The sequence below is a fragment of the Hemitrygon akajei genome, chromosome 20 (assembly GCF_048418815.1).
Source record: "Hemitrygon akajei chromosome 20, sHemAka1.3, whole genome shotgun sequence".
NCBI lineage: Eukaryota > Metazoa > Chordata > Chondrichthyes > Myliobatiformes > Dasyatidae > Hemitrygon > Hemitrygon akajei.
In genome coordinates, this window is record NC_133143.1 from 31,368,391 (window position 1) to 31,392,552 (window position 24,162).

The 24,162-nt window shown below is 39.2% G+C and overlaps 1 protein-coding gene across 2 annotated transcripts in view; it reads right to left on the minus strand.

The window, feature by feature from the left end:
* Window positions 1–24,162, minus strand: part of LOC140713690 (genetic suppressor element 1-like) — a 245,352-nt gene that overhangs the window by 30,416 nt on the left and 190,774 nt on the right. For both annotated transcript variants that reach the window (XM_073024082.1, XM_073024083.1), the window contains exons 5-12: window positions 21,343–21,552; window positions 19,279–19,467; window positions 14,377–14,666; window positions 13,175–13,451; window positions 9,367–9,995; window positions 7,830–7,942; window positions 3,705–3,975; window positions 1,904–2,008 (exon numbers count right to left, since the gene is read on the minus strand). In XM_073024082.1, the coding sequence (XP_072880183.1) occupies window positions 1,904–2,008; window positions 3,705–3,975; window positions 7,830–7,942; window positions 9,367–9,995; window positions 13,175–13,451; window positions 14,377–14,666; window positions 19,279–19,467; window positions 21,343–21,552 (2,084 nt within the window). The remainder of the gene's footprint in view (window positions 1–1,903; window positions 2,009–3,704; window positions 3,976–7,829; window positions 7,943–9,366; window positions 9,996–13,174; window positions 13,452–14,376; window positions 14,667–19,278; window positions 19,468–21,342; window positions 21,553–24,162) is intronic.

Consider the following 24,162-nt stretch of genomic DNA (forward strand, 5'->3'; position numbering starts at 1 on the left):
ACTCGCTGCTCGGGGTGCTCTGCTCCCGCTGCTCTGGGTGCTCTGCTCCCGCTGCTCGGGGTGCTCTGGGTGCTCTGCTCCCGCTGCTCGGGGTTCTCTGCTCCCGCTGCTCGGGGTGCTCTGCTCTCGCTGCTCGGGGTGCTCTGCTCTCGCTGCTCGGGGTGCTCTGTACTTGCTGCTCGGGGTGCTCTGCTCTCTCTGCTCGGGGTGCTCTGTACTCGCTGCTCTGGGTGCTCTGCTCCCGCTGCTCAGGGTGCTCTGCTCCCGCTGCTCGGGGTGCTCTGCACTCGCTGCTCGGGGTGCTCTGGGTGCTCTGCTCCCGCTGCTCGGGGTGCTCTGCACGCACTGCTCGGGATGCTCTGCTCCCGCTGCTCGGGGTGCTCTGGGTGCTCTGCTCCCGCTGCTCTGGGTGCTCTGCTCCCGCTGCTCGGGGTGCTCTGCACGCACTGCTCGGGATGCTCTGCACGCACTGCTCGGGGTGCTCTGCACGCACTGCTCGGGATGCTCTGCTCCCGCTGCTCGGGATGCTCTGCTCCCGCTGCTCGGGGTGCTTTGGGTGCTCTGCTCCCGCTGCTCTGGGTGCTCTGCTCCCGCTGCTTGGGGCGCTCTGCTCCCGCTGCTCTGGGTGCTTTGGGTGCTCTGCTCCCGCTGCTCTGGGTGCTCTGCTCCCGCTGCTTGGGGCGCTCTGCTCCCGCTGCTCTGGGTGCTCTGCACTCGCTGCTCGGGGTGCTTTGGGTGCTCTGCTCCCGCTGCTCAGGGTGCTCTGCTCCTGCTGCTCTAGGTGCTCTGCACTCGCTGCTCGGGGTGCTCTGGGTGCTCTGCTCCCGCTGCTCCCGCTGCTCGGGATGCTCTGCACTCACTGCTCGGGGTGCTCTGCTCCTGCTGCTCGGGGTGCTCTGTGTTCGCTGCTCGGGTTGATCGCTGCCTCTATAATGACTCGCTGCAATACAAATGCTGAATGCTATTTTCCCTTTTCGCCTTTTTTCATAAAAGTGAAAATCCTCTTTGGATTTCTTTCAGTTAGCGAAAACAGGTACTAATGTAGGCCTTTCGTAAAAGCGAAGTGGCGTAAAGCGAACTTTCGTAAAGTGGGGAATACCTGTATATGTTTCAATATCCTTGAAATTAACTTATCTTTAACCTCTAATTTTAACCAATTTAGCTCTCTCTTCATAACATGATTTTCATTAGCTGAAATGACCACCTCTAGAAACTACCCCTAAGCATTTGCCTAATTTATCTTGAAACAGTCCAGAGAATGGATTTGTTCTTAATTCTGTGGAAAATGCTGATTTCTCTTCTGGATTACTTGATTACTTATCATATGGTGAATTTCTGATGTGGCAGAAATATCTCAATAAACATTTGAACAGATGGTAACAGGTTAATAGGGTTGATGAGACAGAAAGCACAAATACGTGAATCCCATAAGGTGTCATGTGAACTGGCAGTACAATGCAACATGTAGATGCTGGAAAAGCCCATATGATTTGTTAGTTTCTGTTGAGAGTAATAGCAATTTCTCACATAATATTTAACCCTGTGCAATTACTTTCCTTTTGTTGATTGTACTGAAATTGAGTACGCATTGACTTGTGATTTCAGACAAATTACAAACACTATATACTCTCTGTAATAGGATATAAAAGAAGGAAATAACAGTTACAAAAGATGATTAAATTAATAGTGAACTTACCTGTCTCTCTTGTAAAACACAAATATAATATTGCTAGACTATAAGTAGTCAATTATTAAATAAATCATATGTTCCAAGTAAACCCAAGCGCTGATAACAAGCAAACAAGTAAATATAGTGTTTTATGACATTATTTCATTTTCTTTCAGTATGAACAAAACATAGATCTGGTGTTTTGGAACATTACTATATACATATGATGCCTACCTGAACATGCTGAAGGGTCCCTGTTAGAATGAGCTGAATCTGAAGGCTGTGAATTGTATTTCTTCTTACTTTTACAAAGAAACTTTAGCAATGTTTCTTCAATATCTGTAATATGATAGTTTTAACTTACAATTAAATACCTTATGATTGAAAAAGACCCATTCAAGTTGACACAACAACACACACAAAATGCTGGTAGAACATAGCAGGCCAGGCGGCATCTATAGGGAGAAGCGATGTCGACGCTTCGGGCCGAGACCCTTCGTCAGGACAGTTGACAGTTTCTTGTGAATTGATTGAGAATTGAGCCTTATCAAGTGTATCTTGAATTATTAAATTGCTTTAAGATGAGGCAGATAAATCCTACAGCCAACATCCAATGTATTTTTATTGCTTAGGATTCCTCTAAACACACCATCGCACCTCATCTACATCAGTCCCTTTTCTTCCTTTCTCCTTCCAATCAATTCTTGATTTTCTTTCGTTGCTTATTTCTACTTACCCTTTTTTGCTCTTATATCTATGTTCCTTCACTTTTGCCTTTACTTGCTATTTTTATTTCTTTTGACCTGCATTACTTAGCACTTCCCTAATTTCTATCTCTGACTTTTTTTCTCCTTTATTCTGCATTTAGTTTTGCTCGGCTGCTACTTCTCTCTTGAAAGTACTTCTTCAATTGTGACGGCATTCTGAGTTTTCCGAGGTGACTTGAAAGATGAAATTTTGTGATTTTGGATGGTAGTTAGAGGGAATATGTGCAAACTCGACAAAGGCAGCACAGAGGTCAGGTTTGAACCTTGGTCACTTGGTCATTATGTTTATCCCATCTAGTATTTCATTTCTTTTTTCTTAACAATAGTTGACATCTTCCCCTTTTTGTATAGAAAGCTGCAAAATATTCATTGTTTTACCCGCATCATACTTTTCCACAGATAGATTACATTTTAAGACCTAAAGGCCTTACCTTTTGCTTTGCTATCCTGTTGCTCCTTAGGTATTTGTAACATACCTTTGAATTATCCCTGACTCCACTTGCTAGAATTTTTTCCAAGACTCCTTTTCTATTTTCCCTTTCAACTTTACTCCTGCATTTTCTATACTCCCGCAGGATTTTTGCTACATTAGGCTCTTAAGCATCTAAGATCCTTCTTTCGGCTTGTGCTACAATTAGTAACCCATTTCATTCAGGGCCTCTGGATTTGTCAGCACTATTCTTTCTTTATTTATTGATTGATTGATGGTTGAGATACAGCGCAGAATAGGCCTTTCTGGGCCTTCAAGATGTGCTTCCCAACAACCCCTGACTTAACCCTAGTGGAATCATGGGAAAATTTACAATGACCAATTAACCTACTAACCAGTATGTCTTTAGACTATGGAAGGAAACTGGGGCACCTGGAGAAAACTCATGCATTCCACAGGTAGGACATACAGATCACATTGGATGACATCTTGAATTCTGACTCCACCAGTTGTTATAGCATCGTACTAACTACTACATTACCACGGCTATTGTATCTTCATGGAAATATACTTATTGTGAACCTCTTGAACGCTTTCTATTACTCTGGATATGACTTGTCTCTAAGTCATTGTTTTTAGTCTACTTTTGCTATATCAGGTGTTATGAGCTAGTAAAGGAATTAAATAAAGTAGGCAAAGAAATTCCTTTTTAGAAAAACATTTCCTGCATCTATCACAAATTTATTCCAAGATTAGTATCTAAACTGAAAAAGATTGACTCGAATAAAGAAACACCACTGAATGACCGACAGTGCTCATTTACAGAAAATTCACCCACCTTTCCGCTGTGCAGTGCTCAAATGCTTTAAGTTGAAGAGTGCAAGAAATTGTTTCTTTTCCTCAAAATCAGATGCCTTATTCAGTTCATCTGGCGAATGGCTTAAAGAATCTACTTGAGAAGGAAGAGGAGAGCATTGTTTCTGCTCTAAACAAAGCGGGGAAGGGCTGTGCCCTCTCAGCGCCCTGTGCTGTTTTGTCATCTTTTCCTGTATGACTTTATCTGATATGCTCTGAGTGGTTAGGCCGACAGCCCTGAGAAACAGCATTTTCTATGACAAGAGATGAAAGATAAAACCAATCATTTTACATTCACCAACCAACAAGTTCAAGTTCCTGTGTGTCAGTATCTCTGAAGATCTATCTTGGACCCAACATATAGATGCGATTACAAAGAAGTACAGAAGTACTACAGATGTACCTTGGAGAGCATTCTAACTGGTTGCACCACTATCTGGTATGGAGGGGCCACTCACAAGATCAGAAAAAGCTGCAGAGGATTGCGGACTCAGTCAACTCCATCATGGGCTCTAGGGTCCTCACCATCAAGGACATCTTCAAAATGCAGTGCCTCAAGGAGGTGGCATCCACCATTTAGGGCTTCACTACCCAGGTTCACTACCTACCCTGTTCTAATTGCTACCATCAGGGAGGAGGTAAAGAGCCTGAAGAAACACACTCAACATTTTAGGAACAGCTTCCCGCCCCCCCCCCCCAATCATCAGATTTTTAAATGGACAATGAAACAACCCATGAACATTATTTTTATATGTGAGAGAGGGAGTTGATAGTGGACAGTGGACAGATAATGGACTGTCTTCAAACAGTGTTTTCGACAATTGCATTGTCCAAACCTTCACTTTAATTGTAACATTCAACATGAATTTCGATATTTTCAAATTCTTTTCTAATTCCTACATTGTTGAAATAGTAAAATCCTTTCATTTTTCACTTCTGGTCATTTTGGCATCTCCATGTCTGAATGCTTGAAACCACAGTGAGCAAAATGGTTCTGAATTGTCTTACTGTTTATTACTCGTCAATTATCAGTGACAAAAACCACTACTTTTTGAACTTAAGCATGCAAGTGATGCTACTTTAAAAACTGTTTGCTCTGCTCTAAGCATGGTGTAGTGTCTAATGGCCACATGATGTGCACATGACTGATGGTAGAAAATTTTCAGCAACGGTCTCCTGCCCCAAATAAGGGGCAGAGTGTCTCAAACAAATGAATGGAACTCCAGCTATTTTTTTGATGTGATTTTGTTTTTTGAGAGTTTTCTCAAATAATTGGCTGCCCCAATTAACTGATGGCCCCATCAACCGGAATATTATATATATATATATATATATATATATATATATATATACACACACACACACACACACACACACACACACACACACACACACACACACACACACACACACACACACACACACACACACACACACACACACACACACACACACACACACACACACACACATATTTGGGCACCCCTGGTCAAAACGTCTGTTGCTGTGAATAGTTAAGTGAGTAGAAGATGAACTGATCACCAAAAGTCAAAAAGTTAAAGATGAAACATTCTTTTCAACATTTTAAGCAAGATTAGCATATTATTTTTGTTTTGTACAATTTTAGAGTGGAAAAAAGGAAAGGAGCACCATGCAAACATTTGGGCACCCAAAGAGATTTGAGCTCTCACTTTTACCAAGGTCTCAGACCTTAATTAGCTTGTTAGGGCTATGGCTTGTTCACAGTCATCGTTAGGAAAGGCCAGGTGATGCAAATTTCAAAGCTTTATAAATACCTTGACTCCTCAATCATTTGTCCCAATGATCAGCAGCTGCCTAGCACTCTGAAAATTAAAATAAATGATGCCCACAAAGCAGGAGAAGGCTATAAGAAGATAGCAAAGCGTTTTCAGGTAGCCGTTTCCTCAGTTCGTAATGTAATTAAGAAATGACAATTAACAGGATTGGTGGGGGCCAAGTTGAGGTCTGGAAGACCAAGAAAACTTTCCCAGAGAACTGCTCATAGGATTGATAGAAAGGCAAATCAAAGCCTCTGTTTGACTGCAAAAGATCTTCAGGAAGATTTAGCAGACTCTGGAGTGGTGGTGCACTGTTCTACTGTGCAGTGACACCTGCACAAATATGACCTTCATGGAACAGTCATCAGAAGAAAACCTTTCCTAAGTCCTCACCACAAAATTCAGCATCAGAAGTTTGCAGAGGAACATCTAAACAAGCCTGATGCATTTTGGAAACAAGTCCTGTGGACTGATGAAGTTAAAATAGAACTTTTTGGCTGCAATGAACAAAGGTATGTTTGGAGAAAAAAGGGTGCAGAATTTCATGAAGAGAACACCTCTCCAACTGTTAAGCACAGGGGTGGATCGATCATGCTTTGGGCTTGAGTTGCAGCCAGTGGCACAGGGAACATTTCACTGGTAGAGGGAAGAATGAATTCAATTAAATACCAGCAAATTCTGGAAGCAAACATCACACTGTCTATAAAAAAGCTGAAAGTGAAAAGAGGATGGCTTCTACAACAGAATAATGATCCTAAACATACCTCAAAATCCACAATGGATTACCTCAAGAGGTCCAAGCTGAAGGTTTTGCCATGGCCCTCACAGTCCTCCGACTGGTTATCAAAATTCTGTGGATAGACCTCAAAACAGCAGTGCATGCAAGACGGCCCAAGAATCTCACAGAACTAGAAGCCTTTTGCAAGGAAGAATGGGCAAAAATCCCCCAAACAAGAATTGAAAGACTCTTAGCTCGCTGCAGAAACCATTTACAAGCTGTGATACTTGCCAAAAAGGGGGTATTACTAAATATTAACCATGCAGAGGGCCCAAACTTTTGCTACAGGCCCATTTCCTTTTTTGTTATTTTGAAACTGTAAAAGATGGAAATAAAAAAAAAGTAATCTTGCTTAAAATATTAAAGAAATGTGTCATCTTTAACTTTCTTTATGCCTTTTGGAAATCAGGTCATCTTTTACTCGCTTAGCTATTCACAGTAACAGAAATTTTGACCAGGGGTGCTCAAAACTTTTGCATGCCACTGTGTGTGTGTGTATATATATATAATTGTAATTAATGATTTTTAATGTATAATGTTGCAATGCTGCCACAAAACAATAAATTTCACAATATATACCAGTGTTATCAAGCCTGATTCTGAAAAGCATTCTGATTCAACAAATATATGACTATAAGTAGTGAATGTTGACGAATAAGTCTGATGCTGTTTTTATAACACATACAGTTCAACCTTATAATTCATGGAGATGACATGTATTGTTCAACAAATGTAATACACACAATTCAACCATGAAACACATGGAACTCAACCAGGCAATACAGTACATGTAACTTAACCTTGTAATATATTTAATTCAACCATGTAATAGAGGTTTCTTAGCCACATGGTGTATCTTATTCAACTTTGTAACATGGTGAATTATTGAATCTTGAATAACTAAGAGAAAGAGGCTTTGTGGAATTGTGATAAGTGCCATACAGTATACCATAAATAGAGTATAAAAAAGTTAACATTAATAACTTCATGGGTAATGCAAATCAATAAGTATTGATACAAAATACAACTGATAAAATTACATGAACGCAAGAGAACAGGAACAAGTGCAACATATTCTGTTGACTTTGGAAATGCCTGAGCAGAGTGCAATCAGTTTTGAAACTGCCTAGAAGGCCATCCAATGTCAACAGAACTTCCCTTAAATACAAAGAAAAGCAAGATCTTAAAGTCATGTGCTTCTCATTTGACTGAGACAGTTTCATGTCAATATATGCAGATATGTGGTATTCATGAACAATAACATTATCAAGTGTGCATATGCTGGAAAAAATGTTAGGTGTGTTAATTCAGGAGGAATTAGAACTTTCTTGTCTAATATATGCAGAGATGATCACTATTGCACTCTATTCTGGACATATTTGTATAAAAAAAACAGTAGTCTGCATTCCATTTTCTATACTTTAATGCCAAAATCTGAAAGACAACCTAAAGTCAATGCTGTTAACCACAGCTAAACTGCATTCACATTGATTTGTGTGGTCACCTCTGGTTCGCTTTTAAGCACACTTACCCTGGGAGCATCATCACGTTTAAGAGGAGGTTGCTCAGCCTGGCTGCATATCCTGTTTCTCATATCTCCTTTGCAGAATATTTCATCTGAAGAATTGCAGCCAGAAAATTCTCCTGGGAAGTGGAAATTAAGAAAGAATTAACAAGAGCATCACAATATGAGTGTAAATCAATAGAGAAAAGACATACGTTCTTATCCTCCACTACAATATTTCTGCATCAAATGTAAACAAGCTGTAAATTAACACCAAGCAACACTGGCATATTTAAAAAATTTTCACTCCACTTACATCTCTAATAGCTAACTCAATTCAGTTTTTGTTTCTCTCAACAATTTTAATGGCCTCATCTCATTTGCAATAGCTCCTTCATTTGAATTCAAATATTTTGAACGGTTCCAAAATATTTGGGATAGATCTGCCACATAATGAGCAGGATAAGGGTAGAAATATGCATCTGATTGGGATGTTTTTGCTGAAGCCTGTGCTGGGGATGGAGAAGCTAATAGCTCCAAACACCTCCCAGATGGAGGAAACCTGAGAAAGTTGAATCGGTAGCAGTCAATACCGGGTATCTTCAGATCAGTCTACAAAGATGGCCCTCAGCTTCCAGTTGCCTCTTACTTTATTTCTCCTTCCCACCATGAGTCCAAATTTTGTCTCATATATTGCTCCACTGATGTCCAGCATGACCTTGAGGAACAACTCCTCACCTTAGTATATTGCAATACTCAGGGCTTGATACTAGATTAAGCAACATCAGGCAATCATTCCTCTTTTCTGATTCAATACATTTCTTTGTTTCCTTTTCCTAGTCTATCTTTTTTACAAAGTAATTGTTAGTTTGACAGCGTTAATCTGGACTTTGTTCACTCCATCCCACCTCCTGTCCCAATCTCTCTGCAAATTAGAACATATTGGTTCCTTGATCTGAAATTCAATTTTGTTTATTTTTCCTCCACTGATGCAGCTTGATCTTCTAGCATCTACTGGTTTTGCATTTTGTTTTGCTTCAGCAACAGGCAAGTTGAGTAACTCTAACACGGTGGATCAGGACATTGTGGCTTCAAGCTTTCCTTCACTGATATCACATACAATAACCCTGGGCATTTACTTGCTCCACCATTGTGGTTCTAGTGTGTACCATCTACAAAAAAGACAGAAGTTACTTGCCATGGCTTCTCCGATATTGTCAAGGTGAGCAAGGGTTTTTGGGAATGTCGCCATCTGCAGGTTTTCATCTAAGCTACCCTTACTTGGAAATATATTGCTATTCCTTCACTATTCAACTTCCTTACAGTAGCACTAGGGGGGTATTGAGAATGACTGGAGTTCAAAAGTGTGACCATGGTTAAAGGCTCAGATTCATGCTACTTACAGTAACTAGGACCTGTACTATATCCAAATTTGAGAAGAATAAAAGGCATCACGTGATAACAAAGATACCCTACAGATGTAGGAATGAGGTGCACAATAAATTGAAGAGTGAATGAAGTTATTTTTACACATAGGATGCTTAAAACCATAGAAATGTCATACCATTCATCCTAGCTTCTTTGAGTTTCTTTTCTGCCAAATCTATCTTGCTGACAACAGGCTGCTGGAGTAGAAGCTCATCGTTGTACCTGCTGGTAGTGGCATCATTGCTATAAAGTGTATACCTATTGGGAACTGGAGTAATCTTTTTGTTTTTCTGACTCAGATCGGTTGCTCCAGAGGTGGTGGATAAATCCAAGCATTCTTCTTGCAATTCTTCAAGATGCCTAGTTGAAATGTGGTTTATGGACTGATGATTAGAACTTTGGCCCTTCAGGTGTGGCCCTGTACCGAGTCCTAAACTTGAAATTCCAGATTTCTTGTTTTCATTCATATATTTATCAGTGCAAGATTTAGGAAGTGGTGGGTTAAAGTGCTCTCCAGCAGTCTTATTTGAAGCATCATTCCTCATATTAATATCCTGATGTCTTTCTGAATCCTTCGTTGAATCGTGGTTAACTTTAGAGTAATTAGTGCTGTAGTTAAGTGCTTGAGCTGGTTGAAGTGCATGGGCAGAAATAAAGGGCCTCAACTGTGGGGAAGTCTCTTTCAAAGGGTATTGTGGTGAGATGAGAGGTGGGGGGACTCCTATGTGAAGTGGCTGATGTTGATTTGGATCTTTGAGAAGAGATCTGTAGGAAAAATATACAATTTTAGAAACATATGTCTTTACTAGCTATTTGATTAAATGTCTAATGACAGCTGTATCCTCAACAAAGCTCTTATCAAAAAAAAAAGCTCATTTATTTTTTTCTTGGTTATCATAACTTTTTTGTTCAGAAACTGTATATATCAGAATTAAATTTGGAACAATTTCAATTGAGGTTATTTTTAAGTCTGCTGCATAAATCAGTTTTAAATAATCAATTGGTCTAGAGCCAAACAGAAAATTAAAGGGATGAGTAACACTTGCACCTATAATCACAATCTTGAATACTGGTATTTTTCTGGAAGATAAATTAGATGAAGCCTCTTAATGTGAAGGCTTGGGTAAAATAAGATCACAAACCACAGTTATGCACTTTATAAGAGAGTGAACAAAAGAGAAAAAAGGCCTGGAAGAGACAAGAGGTAAGAAAATCTGAAACAAAATGAGGAAATGAGTCAGGATTAAGAGGAGAGACATAGAAGAGAAGCAGTACATAATGGTACAGAGTATAAGTAAGGAAGGGGAAAACAAGGAAGAGGAAAAGAAAGAAACCAGAAGAGAAAAATTGAGAAATATTAAGAATTAGAAGAAATTATGTTTGTGATCTGATGTATTACTATAGCTTCTCATGAGAGAATGAAATTGACGTATTTACCCATATAGTAAAATTTATGTGGTGAGGTGGGAAGGAGGTACTGTGATGTACTATTTTTAGCTAACAGAATGAGATATTGTCTCTTGAAAAAATTGGCTACTGAGTCAGACTGACAAATTAATGAATCATTGAAAAAAATCATTGGTTCCATAAATTATTACTTCACATGTTAAAGGGAGAGAATTAAAAAACGTTAACATTGTTGGTAATAAATAATTAAAATATACAATACAAATTTATCAACTCCCAATTCTTGAAAACAAGGTATGCAATATTGTCATGATCAACTTCATAATTCCACACGTTTCCCATATTTCATATATAATCAATTTCTGCATGACTGTTTTATGATTGTCCAGAACTTGTCTTGTTTAGTTATAGTCTTAACTTCTGTTTATGGATAAGCAGATTGATTGCTCCTCTCCTGGTCTAGTCCTGGTGTCCCTGGAAAGGAAGTAAGTACTGAATTCTGGTAGAAATTTCCTTATGGCTATTTAATCTCGATGACAGGTCATGATACAATGTGATTGGAAAAGAAGGGATAATGTCCCTTTTGTGAAATCCTGGTGAGAAATGCCAACACTTTTGGGCTCCAATCCACTCAACCTATTTAAGCATGTTAAATTCCATTCTATCAAGTTTTAATTGCTGTCAGAGGTCTGAAGTAGAAGTATTTTCTGCTCTCACTCTCTCAATTGTTAACTTGTCAAAGGATTGTAAGATGAATGGTGCAAGATTTGTAAGTTAAGGATAAATCAATGTTGATTGTTTAAAAAAGGGAAGAACATTGGTTGAGTTTAAATGAAAAGCTAAGACAATAATTTCCTGAAATAAATTTTAAACTTTCTGCAATTAAAATCTGAAGAAATGGGAATCTACACTTGTAATAGTTGAAATTCAATGGCAGAGCCAATGAGAAAAATAAATAATTTTCTGCTAAAAGGGTATTTCTACTTAAAATGACTGGCCAAATTATAGAACCATAGAACATTACAGAATAGAAACAGGCCTTATGGCCCTTCTTGGCTGTGCTGAACTATTTTTCTGCCTAGTCCCACTGACCTGCACCTGGCCCATATCCCTCCATACACCTCTCATCCATGTACCTGTCCAAGTTTTTCTTAAATGTTAAAAGTGAGCCCGCAGTTACCACTTCATCTGGCAGCTCATTCCACACTCCCACCACTCTCTGTGTGAAGAAGCCCCCCCCCCCCCATGTTCCCTTTAAACTTTACCCTCTTCATCCTTAACCAATGTCCTCTGGTTTTTTTCTCCCCTAGCCTCAGTGGAAAAAACCTGCTTGCATTCACTCTATCTATACCAATCATAATTTTTTATGCCTCTGTCAAATCTCCCCTCATTCTTCTACGCTCCAGGGAATAAAGTCCTAACCTATTCAACCTTTCTCTGTAACTCAGTTTCTCAAGTCCCAGCAACATCCTTGTAAACCTTCTCTGCACTCTTTCAACCTTAATATCCTTCCTGTAATTAGGTGACCAAATCTTTCTTGATAAGTCTATTTTGTATCTGAAGGGCAAATGTAGAAGCTTCACATATAGGAATACAAATGAAAATTATACTCTAAAAAACTGTGGATGCTGGAAATCTGAAATTTAAAAAAAACAGAAATGCTGTAAAAACATAGCGCACCAAGTAGCAACTATAGAAATAGAAACAGTCAACATTTTGTGTGTGCAGTCCTTTGTCAGACCTGTTTCACTTTCCATGTATGCCGTCTGACCTGCTGGGTACTACCAGCATCTTCTGTTTTTATTTGAATCTTATTTATTTATTTTATTCAAATACATTGTATGTCTAAAACATCTTTTATCAATATGATTGTAAGATGTAGCTTTAGCAAAACTTAAAACAAGTGATGCATTTCCAACAGCAACATCTCCAATTTTTGTAATGAATATCTTTGTTTACTGTTTCTCTGTCATTTATACATAAATAATAGCATTTATATTGACTCACTTACATGTTGATAATTTTTAGGCAGCTCCTACTCTTTAACTTGTGATATTAGTCTAATCCTTATCTATCATCTCCTCCATTTTAAGATTGACAAAAAATAGGATTAGACCAAGACCTTATCCTCATATGCACGTAACAATGACTCAGCTTTTTTTTCTACTTGAATCCTGAAATAAGATGGTGAGTTGGCAGTGACAGTTAGTGATTTTGGTAGAGGTGGGGTGGTGGGGATGGAAGCAAATTTGGTGAGGGAAGTAAGTTTGGGTAATACCATGTATGTCTGTGCCCGTATATATGTGCATGATCTGTTATTAGCGGAGTCTGCTTTGAGAGTTTGCAGAATATAGTATGCATGTCTGAGTCCAAACATGAAGATATGCTACGTCCATATAGCACAGCATTACTACTAGACTAGGACGTTGTTCTCTTGAGATCCTGTGGAACCTGGTTTGCAATGGACAACATATGCGAAAAGAATTTGCCTATCAAGTAGTGAGAAAGCAAGTTATTTTCAACTCCAAGTTACTCACCTACTCCTGTCTTGTTTTTGTTCTGAAAAAAGGTGCCCTTGTTCCCTATGAAGATGCTGAAGGTGATGCTGATGGAAGTAAACACCATATCCTGGCTGTTTATCCATCCTCTGCTGGTGATGGTGGTGATACAGTGCATACCTCCCCTCCGAGGTTGAAGAGTATGAGGAAATGTTTGAGGGGATACTAAGTAAGGAAGAGGAAACAGGTAGGGCTATAGGTTCCAGAGACAGTGTTCGAACTTTTCCACTTCCTGGAGAAGGCTGTTTAACTTTCTCTGAAAAAAAATGTTATTAATCAGCAGGACTACATTCCATTATTTTAGTTAATGTAATAACAATTACTAATGTACAAAACTTTGGCAATTGAGACCATGGTTTATTAAATTACTGTTAAATGTAAATCCAAACACTATAAATGTGTTTCCAGGTGGTAGAACAAAATGCAATAAAACCACCACATTATAACCCAAAGTCACAGATTATAATGGGTTGTCCATTTGCTAACATTGATCTTATGTTCATTTCTGAGAAAACTTTTACTTTAATATTTTGAAATTATGCTTTGTTTATTTGTTTCTCCCCGGATAGTAGGATGATAGCTTGCAAATATCTTTTTAGCTTATTTGGCTATGAATGTTGTACTTGGTATTGATAAAAAATACAAATGATAAAATAACATACCACAAGAAAATGGGAGCAGGAGTCCTTTGAAGCCTGCCGCACCATTTGATATATCAATGGCTGGTCTGTGCTGGCATCTTCTGTGTCATTTCTTCATACCCAACTAATCGTTAATGTATCAAATATTTATCCTCCTATATATCTATTAAATGTTTATCAGATGTTTAAATCACTTGGCTAATATTCCTCTGTCTCATACTTTAACACAAGGGTTATGATAAAATAGAAAATTATGCATATTTTAATGGGCAATAAATCTATGCTAGATTTGTGCTTGAATGATGCAAACGATGTACTTAGGAGTCCCATACCTCACGGAATATATTAGTAAACTGGTTGTATTATGCATTCTCAGTGAGAGAAGTGGGAAATCATATTGACACATATTAGGATGTTGGAGATTTTCATCCTTCATTTAAGCACATACACATTTGCATATGGGACCCTAACGTACCTGTTCCATGTTAATGGAGAAAGGTAATGGTTCAAATAAATTTGTCAGAAAATATTTAAAAATACCTAGCTGTTCCATTGCAGACTTCCATTCCTCCACATGTCTTTTTGCTGTATCATTGCTCAGAGCTACATTCTTTTCTGAACCATATTCAGTTTTGAGATCTTTCTCTTGTTTCATTTCTTTTCTTCGTTTAATCTCTTTCTCCCATTCCATTTCTTGCTGCTTTTCCCTTTTCCTTCCCTTTTCTGTTAGTACTTCAGCTTCCCTTTCTTGAGGAACTCCTTGTTTCCAATCTTTTTTCTCATGTTCAGGAGCCTTTTCTTGTTCTCTCAGTTCATCATTTACCTGTAACCTGTGGTGACAAAAAAATGCTGTGAGTTTTTGCACTTCTTTTAGAATTTCACCTTTCATATCTCTTCTTAGAAAATCATATTAATGATGATTTGTCCATTTACTTATATTACTACAACTGGATGTTATATAATTTTTAGTTGCAATTTATTTTCCTTTGTATTTACGTTCTTCCCAGTTTAGCACTTCCTTGATATTCAGAAGGCAATTGACAAAGATCTTTCTGAATAAACTCTACTCAGGCTTCCAGCCGAGTACAGGTGTCGATTTTAACCGACGCTTCGATGACCAACTTAAACTACTATGAACAAACTAACAGAATGACCATGGGATCACGCTTGTTACCGACTATTGATAATTTCTACATGGAGGATTTTGAGGAGAGGGTGTTGAGTTCATCACTGTTATGCCTCAGATGTTTCTTCAAATGTGTCAATGACACCATTGTAGTGTGGCCTCATGGAGTCCAAGCACTCTAACAGTTCCATGACTATCTGAACAGCATACATTCAAACAGTCACTTTATGATGGAGATGGAGAAGAATGGTTGCCTCCCGTTCCTGGACATTCTAATATGACAGAAACTGGATGGTAGCCTTGGGCATGACGTCTATCGGAAACCCGCTCACACAGATTTGTACCTCAACAACAACAGCCACCATCAAGCCTCCCAACGTAGAGTGGTTCTCTACTTTGTGTAACCATGGAAAAACTATTTTGGACGCAGAAAGTTTCCACAAAGAAATAAGATGATTTATGTACAACGTTCCTACAGAATGGCTACTAGGCGAAGAAATTCAATCGGGCTCTTAAAAGGACTGATGGAAAATCTAGGAAACCTAATAACGAGGAGGAACCCGTCGTTTTGGTCTGTCTTCCCTATCCTTGCATGGTTTCTGGAAGGATCGCCAGGATCCAGAAGAAGTACCGGATCAATACCATCCACTAACCCAGAAGGAAGCTCAAATTGCAGCTTATGCAGGTCAAAGTGGGGCTGGGATTCCGGATGGCTGGCGTGTACAGGATTCCCTGTGAGTGCCGAGCGGTACATATCAGCCAGATGAAGCACATGGTAGAAACCCACATCAAAGAGCACAGGAGCTGTATCTGTCTGGGTTGCCGGAGAAATTGATGGTCACAGAACATTTCATTCGCAAAGGCCATATGATTGCATTCTCAATGGGCCAAAACTACTGTGCCGCACCAGTGGGTTTTGGGACCACCCGGAGAAGGAGGCCATTGAAATAAAACTAGACGAAAAGAATTAACAAAGACGAGGGTCTTGCTCTAAGTAAGAACTGGAATCCAATTGTAAGCAAGGTGGGACAGCGGAAACCTGATTGGATGAAGACTAACCAATCAGGAGGGACGGGTGATCGGGGTATAAATATTACTGGACTAAACATGCCCAGGCATCACCCTTGTTGAAGGAGACAGAGTTTGTCATTAAAATGTCAGTTAAAATTGATACCTGTACCCAGATGGAAATCAAATACACCAGGAAAGCACTAGATCCTTTTTCAAAGACCTTTATGTTAAGAACGCTCTAGAGGATTAGGTTTTAGTCCTGATAATTGATTGCCAATTAGCTTTATTACAAAAGCCGGCAAGCTAGAATCTACCTGTAGAGAAGTAATCAGTTGTTCATTCCAAGTATGTGTCCTAGGATTCAATTCTCCACATTATTTGTGAATAATAATAGGATATTTAAAAGTGTAGATGACAGAGAGGTATGTTTACAGATAGTATACAGAGGTAAAATTGATTATGTTCATGAAGGAGGCCTTAGATTTTAATTGGAATAAATATTACAGAATGCAGTACAATAATTAAGTTTATTTGTCAGCCTTTCATTTTGTGTTTGGCTACATGAGGAAATTTTATCTTATAAGTACACAAGCAAATAGCTCTGCCAAAGGCGAGACATCACTACCATTTCTGGGGAGAGTGATTTAAAATCAGATTATAGGGGTATAATTGGAAAAGGTCAAAACAAAATTTCACACGATGCTCATTAGTCACAGAAGTTATCCTTGATAGCAAGCACCGTGTGTTAGTACTCTGTACATTATACAAAAAAGATCTTTGGCGCTTTCTGTTGCAGTTAACTGGGATGGAATATTTGTGGTCTGCTCCCTGAATATTCTTAGGTGTTCTGGTTTATAACAGCAATGACACATTTCACTGTCTATTTTGATGTACATGTGATAAGTAAATCTAAATCTAAATATGAATCTGGAAACAGAAAATGAATGAAAATTGGTCACTAATTGTTTTCTGGGTAATATATTGCAGTTATTATGAAGGAAAGCTTGTCATCCAGATATATCAGGGAAATGTTGCAGTAAGTTATAGTTTTACAAACATGGAGTATAGTGTGCAGTTTTGGATATCCTGTCTCAAAATGATTGCTGATGCATTAAATTAAGGTAAGGGTAGAGAAGATTAATTCCATACCTCAGGGGTGTAAATTATGAAGAAAGAAAAGACTGTTTATTTTAACTAGAGTAAAGGAGATGGTGGTGGGGAAAGGGTGGAATGGTCAGACAGTGATATGAAAGATTTGAATAGTTGTGGATCTTGAGTTGAATAATGGACTTAGGCTTCAAGAACATGGAATTTTAAAAAATATAAACATACAGGTTTGCTTCAATTTTTCTTTGAGCTTTGTAGAACACTGTCAGAAAAAGTAATTAATTCTGTATTGTATAATACCTTTAAAAAGGAACTTGATAAATATTCACTGGTTAAAGGGAACTTGGAGAGTATAGACACCTTGGGTGGGTTGGTATGAAATAATATTTGGAATGTGCAAAGAGAAGGCTTGACAAATTAGAGGGATAACTCTGTCCTAGTTGTTTTTTTATGTAAGACATGCAACATTTATGGAAAGAGAAACAATGTTGATGCTCCAGGCCAAAGATCTCATTAGAACATCAAACTGAAATGTTAACTCTGTTTCTGTTTCCACAGATGCTAATCGACTGCTGAGTGTCTCTAGAATTTTCTGTGTTTACCTAACATTTCTGGCATCAACACCTTTAAGATTTTTATTTTTAATGATAACTATTTACTTACATCCAATGGAAATTACAGCATCCAAATGAGGGATAGAAATCTGTTCTGACTCACTGACAATGGAAGTACAATTAATGTAGCAAATGTGCATTATATTATGCTTTTCAAATTCTGTTTCAGTGAAGAAAATGCAATTCCAGAAGAAAAAAAAACAAAATCATTAAGTGAAATTTAAACCAAATGCTTCATAGTACTTTCTCAATATATATAAAAGCGCAGTCCTCTTCAATTTTGCTTCTGATCACAGTATATCAGATACTCAGAGGTACTGAGCACAACAGCGCCACTGCCACTTACAATTACATTGAATTTACCATGCATACTGGAAATGCAGTCAGTTAAAACATGTTGACTTCCAAAATCCAGAGCCATTTCAGCAGTCTCCTAGTGCAACTTCAGTGGAAATGCCCTAGAAACAGGCCAGAGGTTGGACATACTAGATCCCAGCCTTCTTCCAATATCTTTGTATGGGCTTGTAATGGTGGTGAAGTGGAATGGGGTGGAATGAGATCTGAACAATGGAGAGGAGTCCGGAGCCTTAGGATATGGTATGCATCTTAGGACCCAGAGTGAGAAGACATTTCTTCATTAAGTGGATGGCAAAACTATAGAATTCTCTCCCACAGTGGATGCGAAATCATTAAGTATATTCAGGAAGGAGGCAGATGTACTTTTAAATATTATAGGTATCAAGGGATATGGAAAGAAGGCAGACACAGGATATAGAGGTGGATGACCAACCATGATTATATTGTATAGTGGGGGAAGCTGGAAAAGCCAAATGGCTCACTTCTGCTTCTTTGTTTCAATCACTCTAAAGCTTTTTATGAGGAATGGCATAAATATAGTGTAGGTTCAATTTTTAACATGAATGGAAGAGATTAAGCAAAGGTCCAGCAAAACATCAAGGATTGGATCACAAATAAGAGGAAATATGCAAATACTGGAAATCCAAACAATACACCCAAAATACTGGAGTAACTCAGCAGGCCAGGCAGCATCTATGGAATGTCTGATGAATGGTCTTGGCTCAAAACTGAACTGTTTATTCTTTTCCATAGATGTTGCGAGGCTTGCAGAGTTCCTCCAGCATTTTGGGTGTGTATCAGGGCTTGGATTATACCCTGGATCCAAAACATTTGACAGATTGAGATTAAAACATTTTCAGATTGCCCTAGTTTGTTATGGGTATCTTTTCGTAATGCAATCTGAGGAAGCCACCTAATCCTTTCATCTTCAGTGAATTCAATTTCTATTTCAGTATTGTACTGCTGGAATTTTTGGGCTCTTACGGCGCAACACAGAATGCAAATTCTCACCTGGCTTGTGAACTCAGCTGGGTCAGTGAAGGACAGTTGGAGCAAATGTGATTTGAATTACGTAGGAATTGCCATTCCCCCAAAACCTAGGACAGCTATTTTCCAAATTGATCCTGGTTTTATAATTTTCAGAACAGATAAATAGACTATTTGAAAATAAAACTTACACAAATTGTTATAATTACAAAAGGCATGTGTGGTTTGTTCAATACTGACCTTCTTGCTGTATGAACCGACAAATGATCTGAGGGAATGCCTGAGAATGATTTTTGTGCTATGCCTGATGGGCCTCTCATACCAGTGAGGGAGAGTTGCATGTTGGTAGCTTGGATGGATGAAATGGTACCAGGCTGTGGAATGTGGTAAAATGGTTGTCGAAGTGATAGGAAATAAGGGTCATCAATTCTGCAAGTTAAGCATACAAAGGTTACTTAAATTGTTCTCAATGGTAACAAGCATCCATCCTGAGCAATTTCTTATTAACATACTTGATTATAGGAAATTCTAAATGGACTATGATGGATACCATAATTAGAATAAGGAATACATGCAAACTGCAGGATATTTACAAATCTAACCCAATTCAAAGGTGCCTCAGGATGTTATAATACAATGATGTATCAATGACACAGCTCATTTATTTGAACACCACATTCAGTTTATCTAGATATCTCTGGACAATATGGTCAGGCAATGAACAGAGGAAGGGTAAGGCTTATATCTGGGTTAAGAGCAAACAGCTGACAGGAAATAAATTGCATCAATTAATTAAGGAAACAAATTATGTTGAAAGAGTGCATGAAGCAGAACTTAAAGAGATACTTTTCACTGATTTCTCTGAATAAAACTATGGAATGGATAAAACTATGAAAGTTTCCACTGAACAATTCAGGAAAGACAATTACATATAAATTATAAGCATAGTTAATCTTAGCCAATGACAGGATCTACCTGAACATTCCTATTCTGCCCAGGAATAACACTGTAGTCAAGATGCAGTCAAAGACTACATCTGCAGCATGCTGCCACCCACACTGGACCCCCTAGAATTCACCTACTGACAAAACCAATCAACAGATGATGCAATAGCCTCAGCTCTACACACTGTCCTTACACATCTGGAGAAGAGGGATGCTTATGTGAGAATGCTGTTCTTGACCTACAGTTCAGCATTCAACATCATAATTCCCTCCAGGCTCGACAAGAAGCTCAGAGACCTCGGCCTTCACCCTGCCTTGTGTAGCTGGATCCTGGACTTCCTGTCAGATCGCCGGCAGGTGGTAAGAGTGGGCTCCCTCACCTCTGCCTCTCTGAATCTCTACACAGGTGCCCCTCAGGGCCATGTACTAAGCCCCTTCCTTTACCCAAGACTGTGTCACCACCCAAAGCTCCAATCTGCTAATTAAATTTGCTGACGACACTACACTGATTGGTCTAATCTCAAATAATAATGAGGCAGTTTACAGAGAAGAAGTCATCACCCTGATACAGTGGTGTCAAGAAAACAACCTCTCCCTCAACATCGCAAAAACAAAGGAGCTGGTTGTGGACTACAGGAGGAATAGAGACAGACTAGGCCCTATTGACATCAATGGATCTGGGGTTGAGAGGGTGAACAGCTTTAAATTCCTTGGCATACACATCACCAAGGATCTCATGTGGTCTGTACATACTAGCTGTGTGGTGAAAAAGGCACAACAGCACCTCTTTTGCCTCAGACGGTTGAAGAAGTTTGGTGTGGGCCCCCAAATCCTAAGAACTTTCTATAGGAGCACAATTGAGAATATTCTGACTGGCTGCATCACTGCCTGGTATGGGAACTGTACTTTCCTCAATCGCAGGACTCTGCAGAGTGTGGTGCAGACAGCCCAGCGCATCTGTAGATGTGAACTTCCCACTATTCAGGATATTTACAAAGACGGATGTGTAAAAAGGGCCCGAAGAATCATTGGGAACCTGAGTCACCCCAACCACAAACTGTTCCAGCTGCTACCATCTGAGAAACGGTACTGCAGCATAAATCTAGGACCAACAGGCTCCGGGACAGCTTCTTCCACCAGACCATCAGACTGATTAACTCTTGCTGACACAACTGTATTTCTATGTTATATTGACTATCCTGTTGTACATACTAATTATTATAAATTACTATAAATTGCACATTGCACATTTAGATTGAGATGTAGTGTAAAGATTTTTACTCATGTATATGAAGGACGTAAGTAATAAGGTCAATTCAATTCAATTCATTATTTTATTGTGTTGTAACAAGATACTCACCTGTACGGCGGGTGTTGATAAGGTAGATGAGGTAGGAAAGCAGGGTGGTAGAAAGTTGCAGCTGTATTAGCTGTTGTAGAATTCAATCCCATTGAAGGTAGAGAAGACAATGTCTGCATTTCATCTTGTTCATGATACGGACGGAAGCATGTGAGGAAATCATTTGCTCTGCTGCTGGAAGTTACCAGGTGTGGAACAGGTCTCTGAAAACTGCAAATGTAAAGGCTGTTAGGAAATACAATCTACTACGGGAGAAAGGACAGATGGTGTTGTTTCTTTAAACTGAAACAACATAATTCAAATCTATACTTTTCACCATGCTTATATGAAGTGAATATTTCTCATCTAAAAGCACTATGGGAAGAAATTCTTCATTGTGTTTTTTCAAGTGGTGCTAATGGGAGAATAATACCGTAAGGAAGAGCCCAAAATGCCAAGGACACTAGCAGATGTAGGTCTTGCATGCACATTTCTACACAAGTTAAATGTGGAGAAGTTGCTGATACAGAAAAGACTGGTGAGGATATTACAGACTGAAGGAGTTATACAGCAAGCAAGGAACCACGTCCCTCAGTTCATCTTAACCATGCAGATCAAGATGCTTCAGCCCATAACACTCTCAACCTTTCCTATCAACGTACCTATCAATGTATCTGTTGTAATTGCACCTGGCTCTACCAGTTCCTTTAGTAACTTGTTCCATATATCCACCACCCTCTGTGTGAAAAACTTCCTCCTCAGATCCCCTTTAAATTTTTCCACATTCATTATAAACCTACACTCTCTATTTTTAAACTCTCCTAGCTTTGAGGAAAAGATTGTGACTATCTACACCATCTATGCCCACACATAATTTTATAAAATTTCATGAGTTAGCCTGCTTTGCCCTAAGGAAAATAGCTCAGCCTGTCCAATCTCTCCTTATAAACTCACGCCTTCTAGTCTCAGCATCATTTTGTGAATCTTTTCTGAATCCTCTCTAGCTTGATCACATCCTTCTTATTCGGTGGCAATCGATTGCACACAATACTCCAAATTCATTTAACAACATTTTATACAATTTCAACAGGAAGTCCCAGCTCTTGCATTTGGTACCACAGCTGATGAAGGTAAGCATGTCACAGGACTTCTTCACTACCCAGTTTATGTATGTAGAGTCCATTATGCTACCTTCAGGGAGTTACCTTTAGCTGTCTCTGTACCAAAAACCTTCCCCTGGGCCATGCCATCTACTGCATATGTCCTTGCCCGGTTTAACTTACCAAAATACAGCATCCCATTTGCCTGAGTTGAATTCCATCTGTCATTCCTTTGTCCACCCTCCCAGTTGATCTAGGTACTATTGTAACCTTGGACAACCTTCTGTCCACTATACCACCAATTTTGGAGTCACCTGTGAAGCAAACAATCACGCCATCTTCACTCTCATCCAAGTAATTACATATACAATAAAAATGGACCACCATTCTAATTTTGGATTCAATTAGTCAGCTCACTCTGGATCCCATGTGTTCTGAACTTCCAGACTAGCCTACTAGGTGGAACCTTGTCAAAAACCTTGCTAAGTATTTTCTGTCCTGCCCTCATCAATCTTCTCATTCAGCTCCTCAAACAAGTCAGTCAAATTTTTGATATATGATCTCCCAGGCAAAAAGTCATGCTAACTATCCTAATGCAGTTATTGCCTTTCCAAATGTAAATAAATCTTGTCTTTCCAAATTCCCTCCAGTAACTTTCCCGCCACTGATGTAAGGCTCACCAGTTCCCTGGCTTGTTCCTGCAGCCTATTTTAAATAAAAGCACAATATTAACTATCCTTCCAGTACCTTGTCCATGGCTAACTAAGATACAAAAATCTCTGCCAGGGTCCCAGCAATTTCTTTGCCTGCTATCTTACACTTGGTCATCTTCTGTTGGGCACATGACTAGGAGAGAAGATGGAAGAAAATCTTAAGTGTGGAGAAGGCCATAAAAGTTTGTGATTGGAGGGTAGACAATTAGGAGAAACCACTAGTAGAGGAAAATTTCAGCAGGGCATGACTGAATGAGAAGATCGCAGGGAAGGATGATGATGCTAAGATTCGAGAGTGAGTGGAAGAACATCATGAAGTGAAGAAGATCAATGGGATGGAAGGAAGGAATAAGTTGGGTGTTGGGGAAAGATTAGTGGGGAGGGGGAGGAGAGGATCCATGTTCTTGAGCATTGCAAAGATTGGGGAACAGGAAGGTTATTTGTTGTTAGATTTCCTGGCCATCAAACGACACAAGGATTTTAGTTCTCAAATCACAGTAGTGGCTTCAAAGGTTCAAAGGTCAAATTTAATGTCAGAGAAATGCATATGATATGCATCCTGAAATGCTTTTTCTTCGCAAACATCCATGAAAACAGAGGAGTGCCCCGAAGAATGAACGACAGTTAAACGTGAGAACCCCAAAGTTCTAAGAAAGCAGAGGCACTGCTGTACTTTCTTCATAATGGTAATATGTGTTGGACCCAGGACAGATCCTCTGAAATGATAACACCTAGGAATTTAAAGTTGTTGACCCTCTCGACCTCATTAGCCTCTGGTTTCCTCCTCCTGAAGTCAATAATCAGCTTTTTGGTCTTACTGATATTAAGTGTCAAGTTGTGGCATCACTCAGCAAGATATCCAATCTCCCTCCCATATGCTGATTCGTTACTACCTTTTGGTTGCAAATTGTGCCGAATATTCATTTGGCCTATCAAATTTTCACCCATTTAGCACTGCTCCGACCCACATCCTCACACCCATTTTCTGTGTACCATCACTGCAGGAATAGCACTTGTATATATTGCAA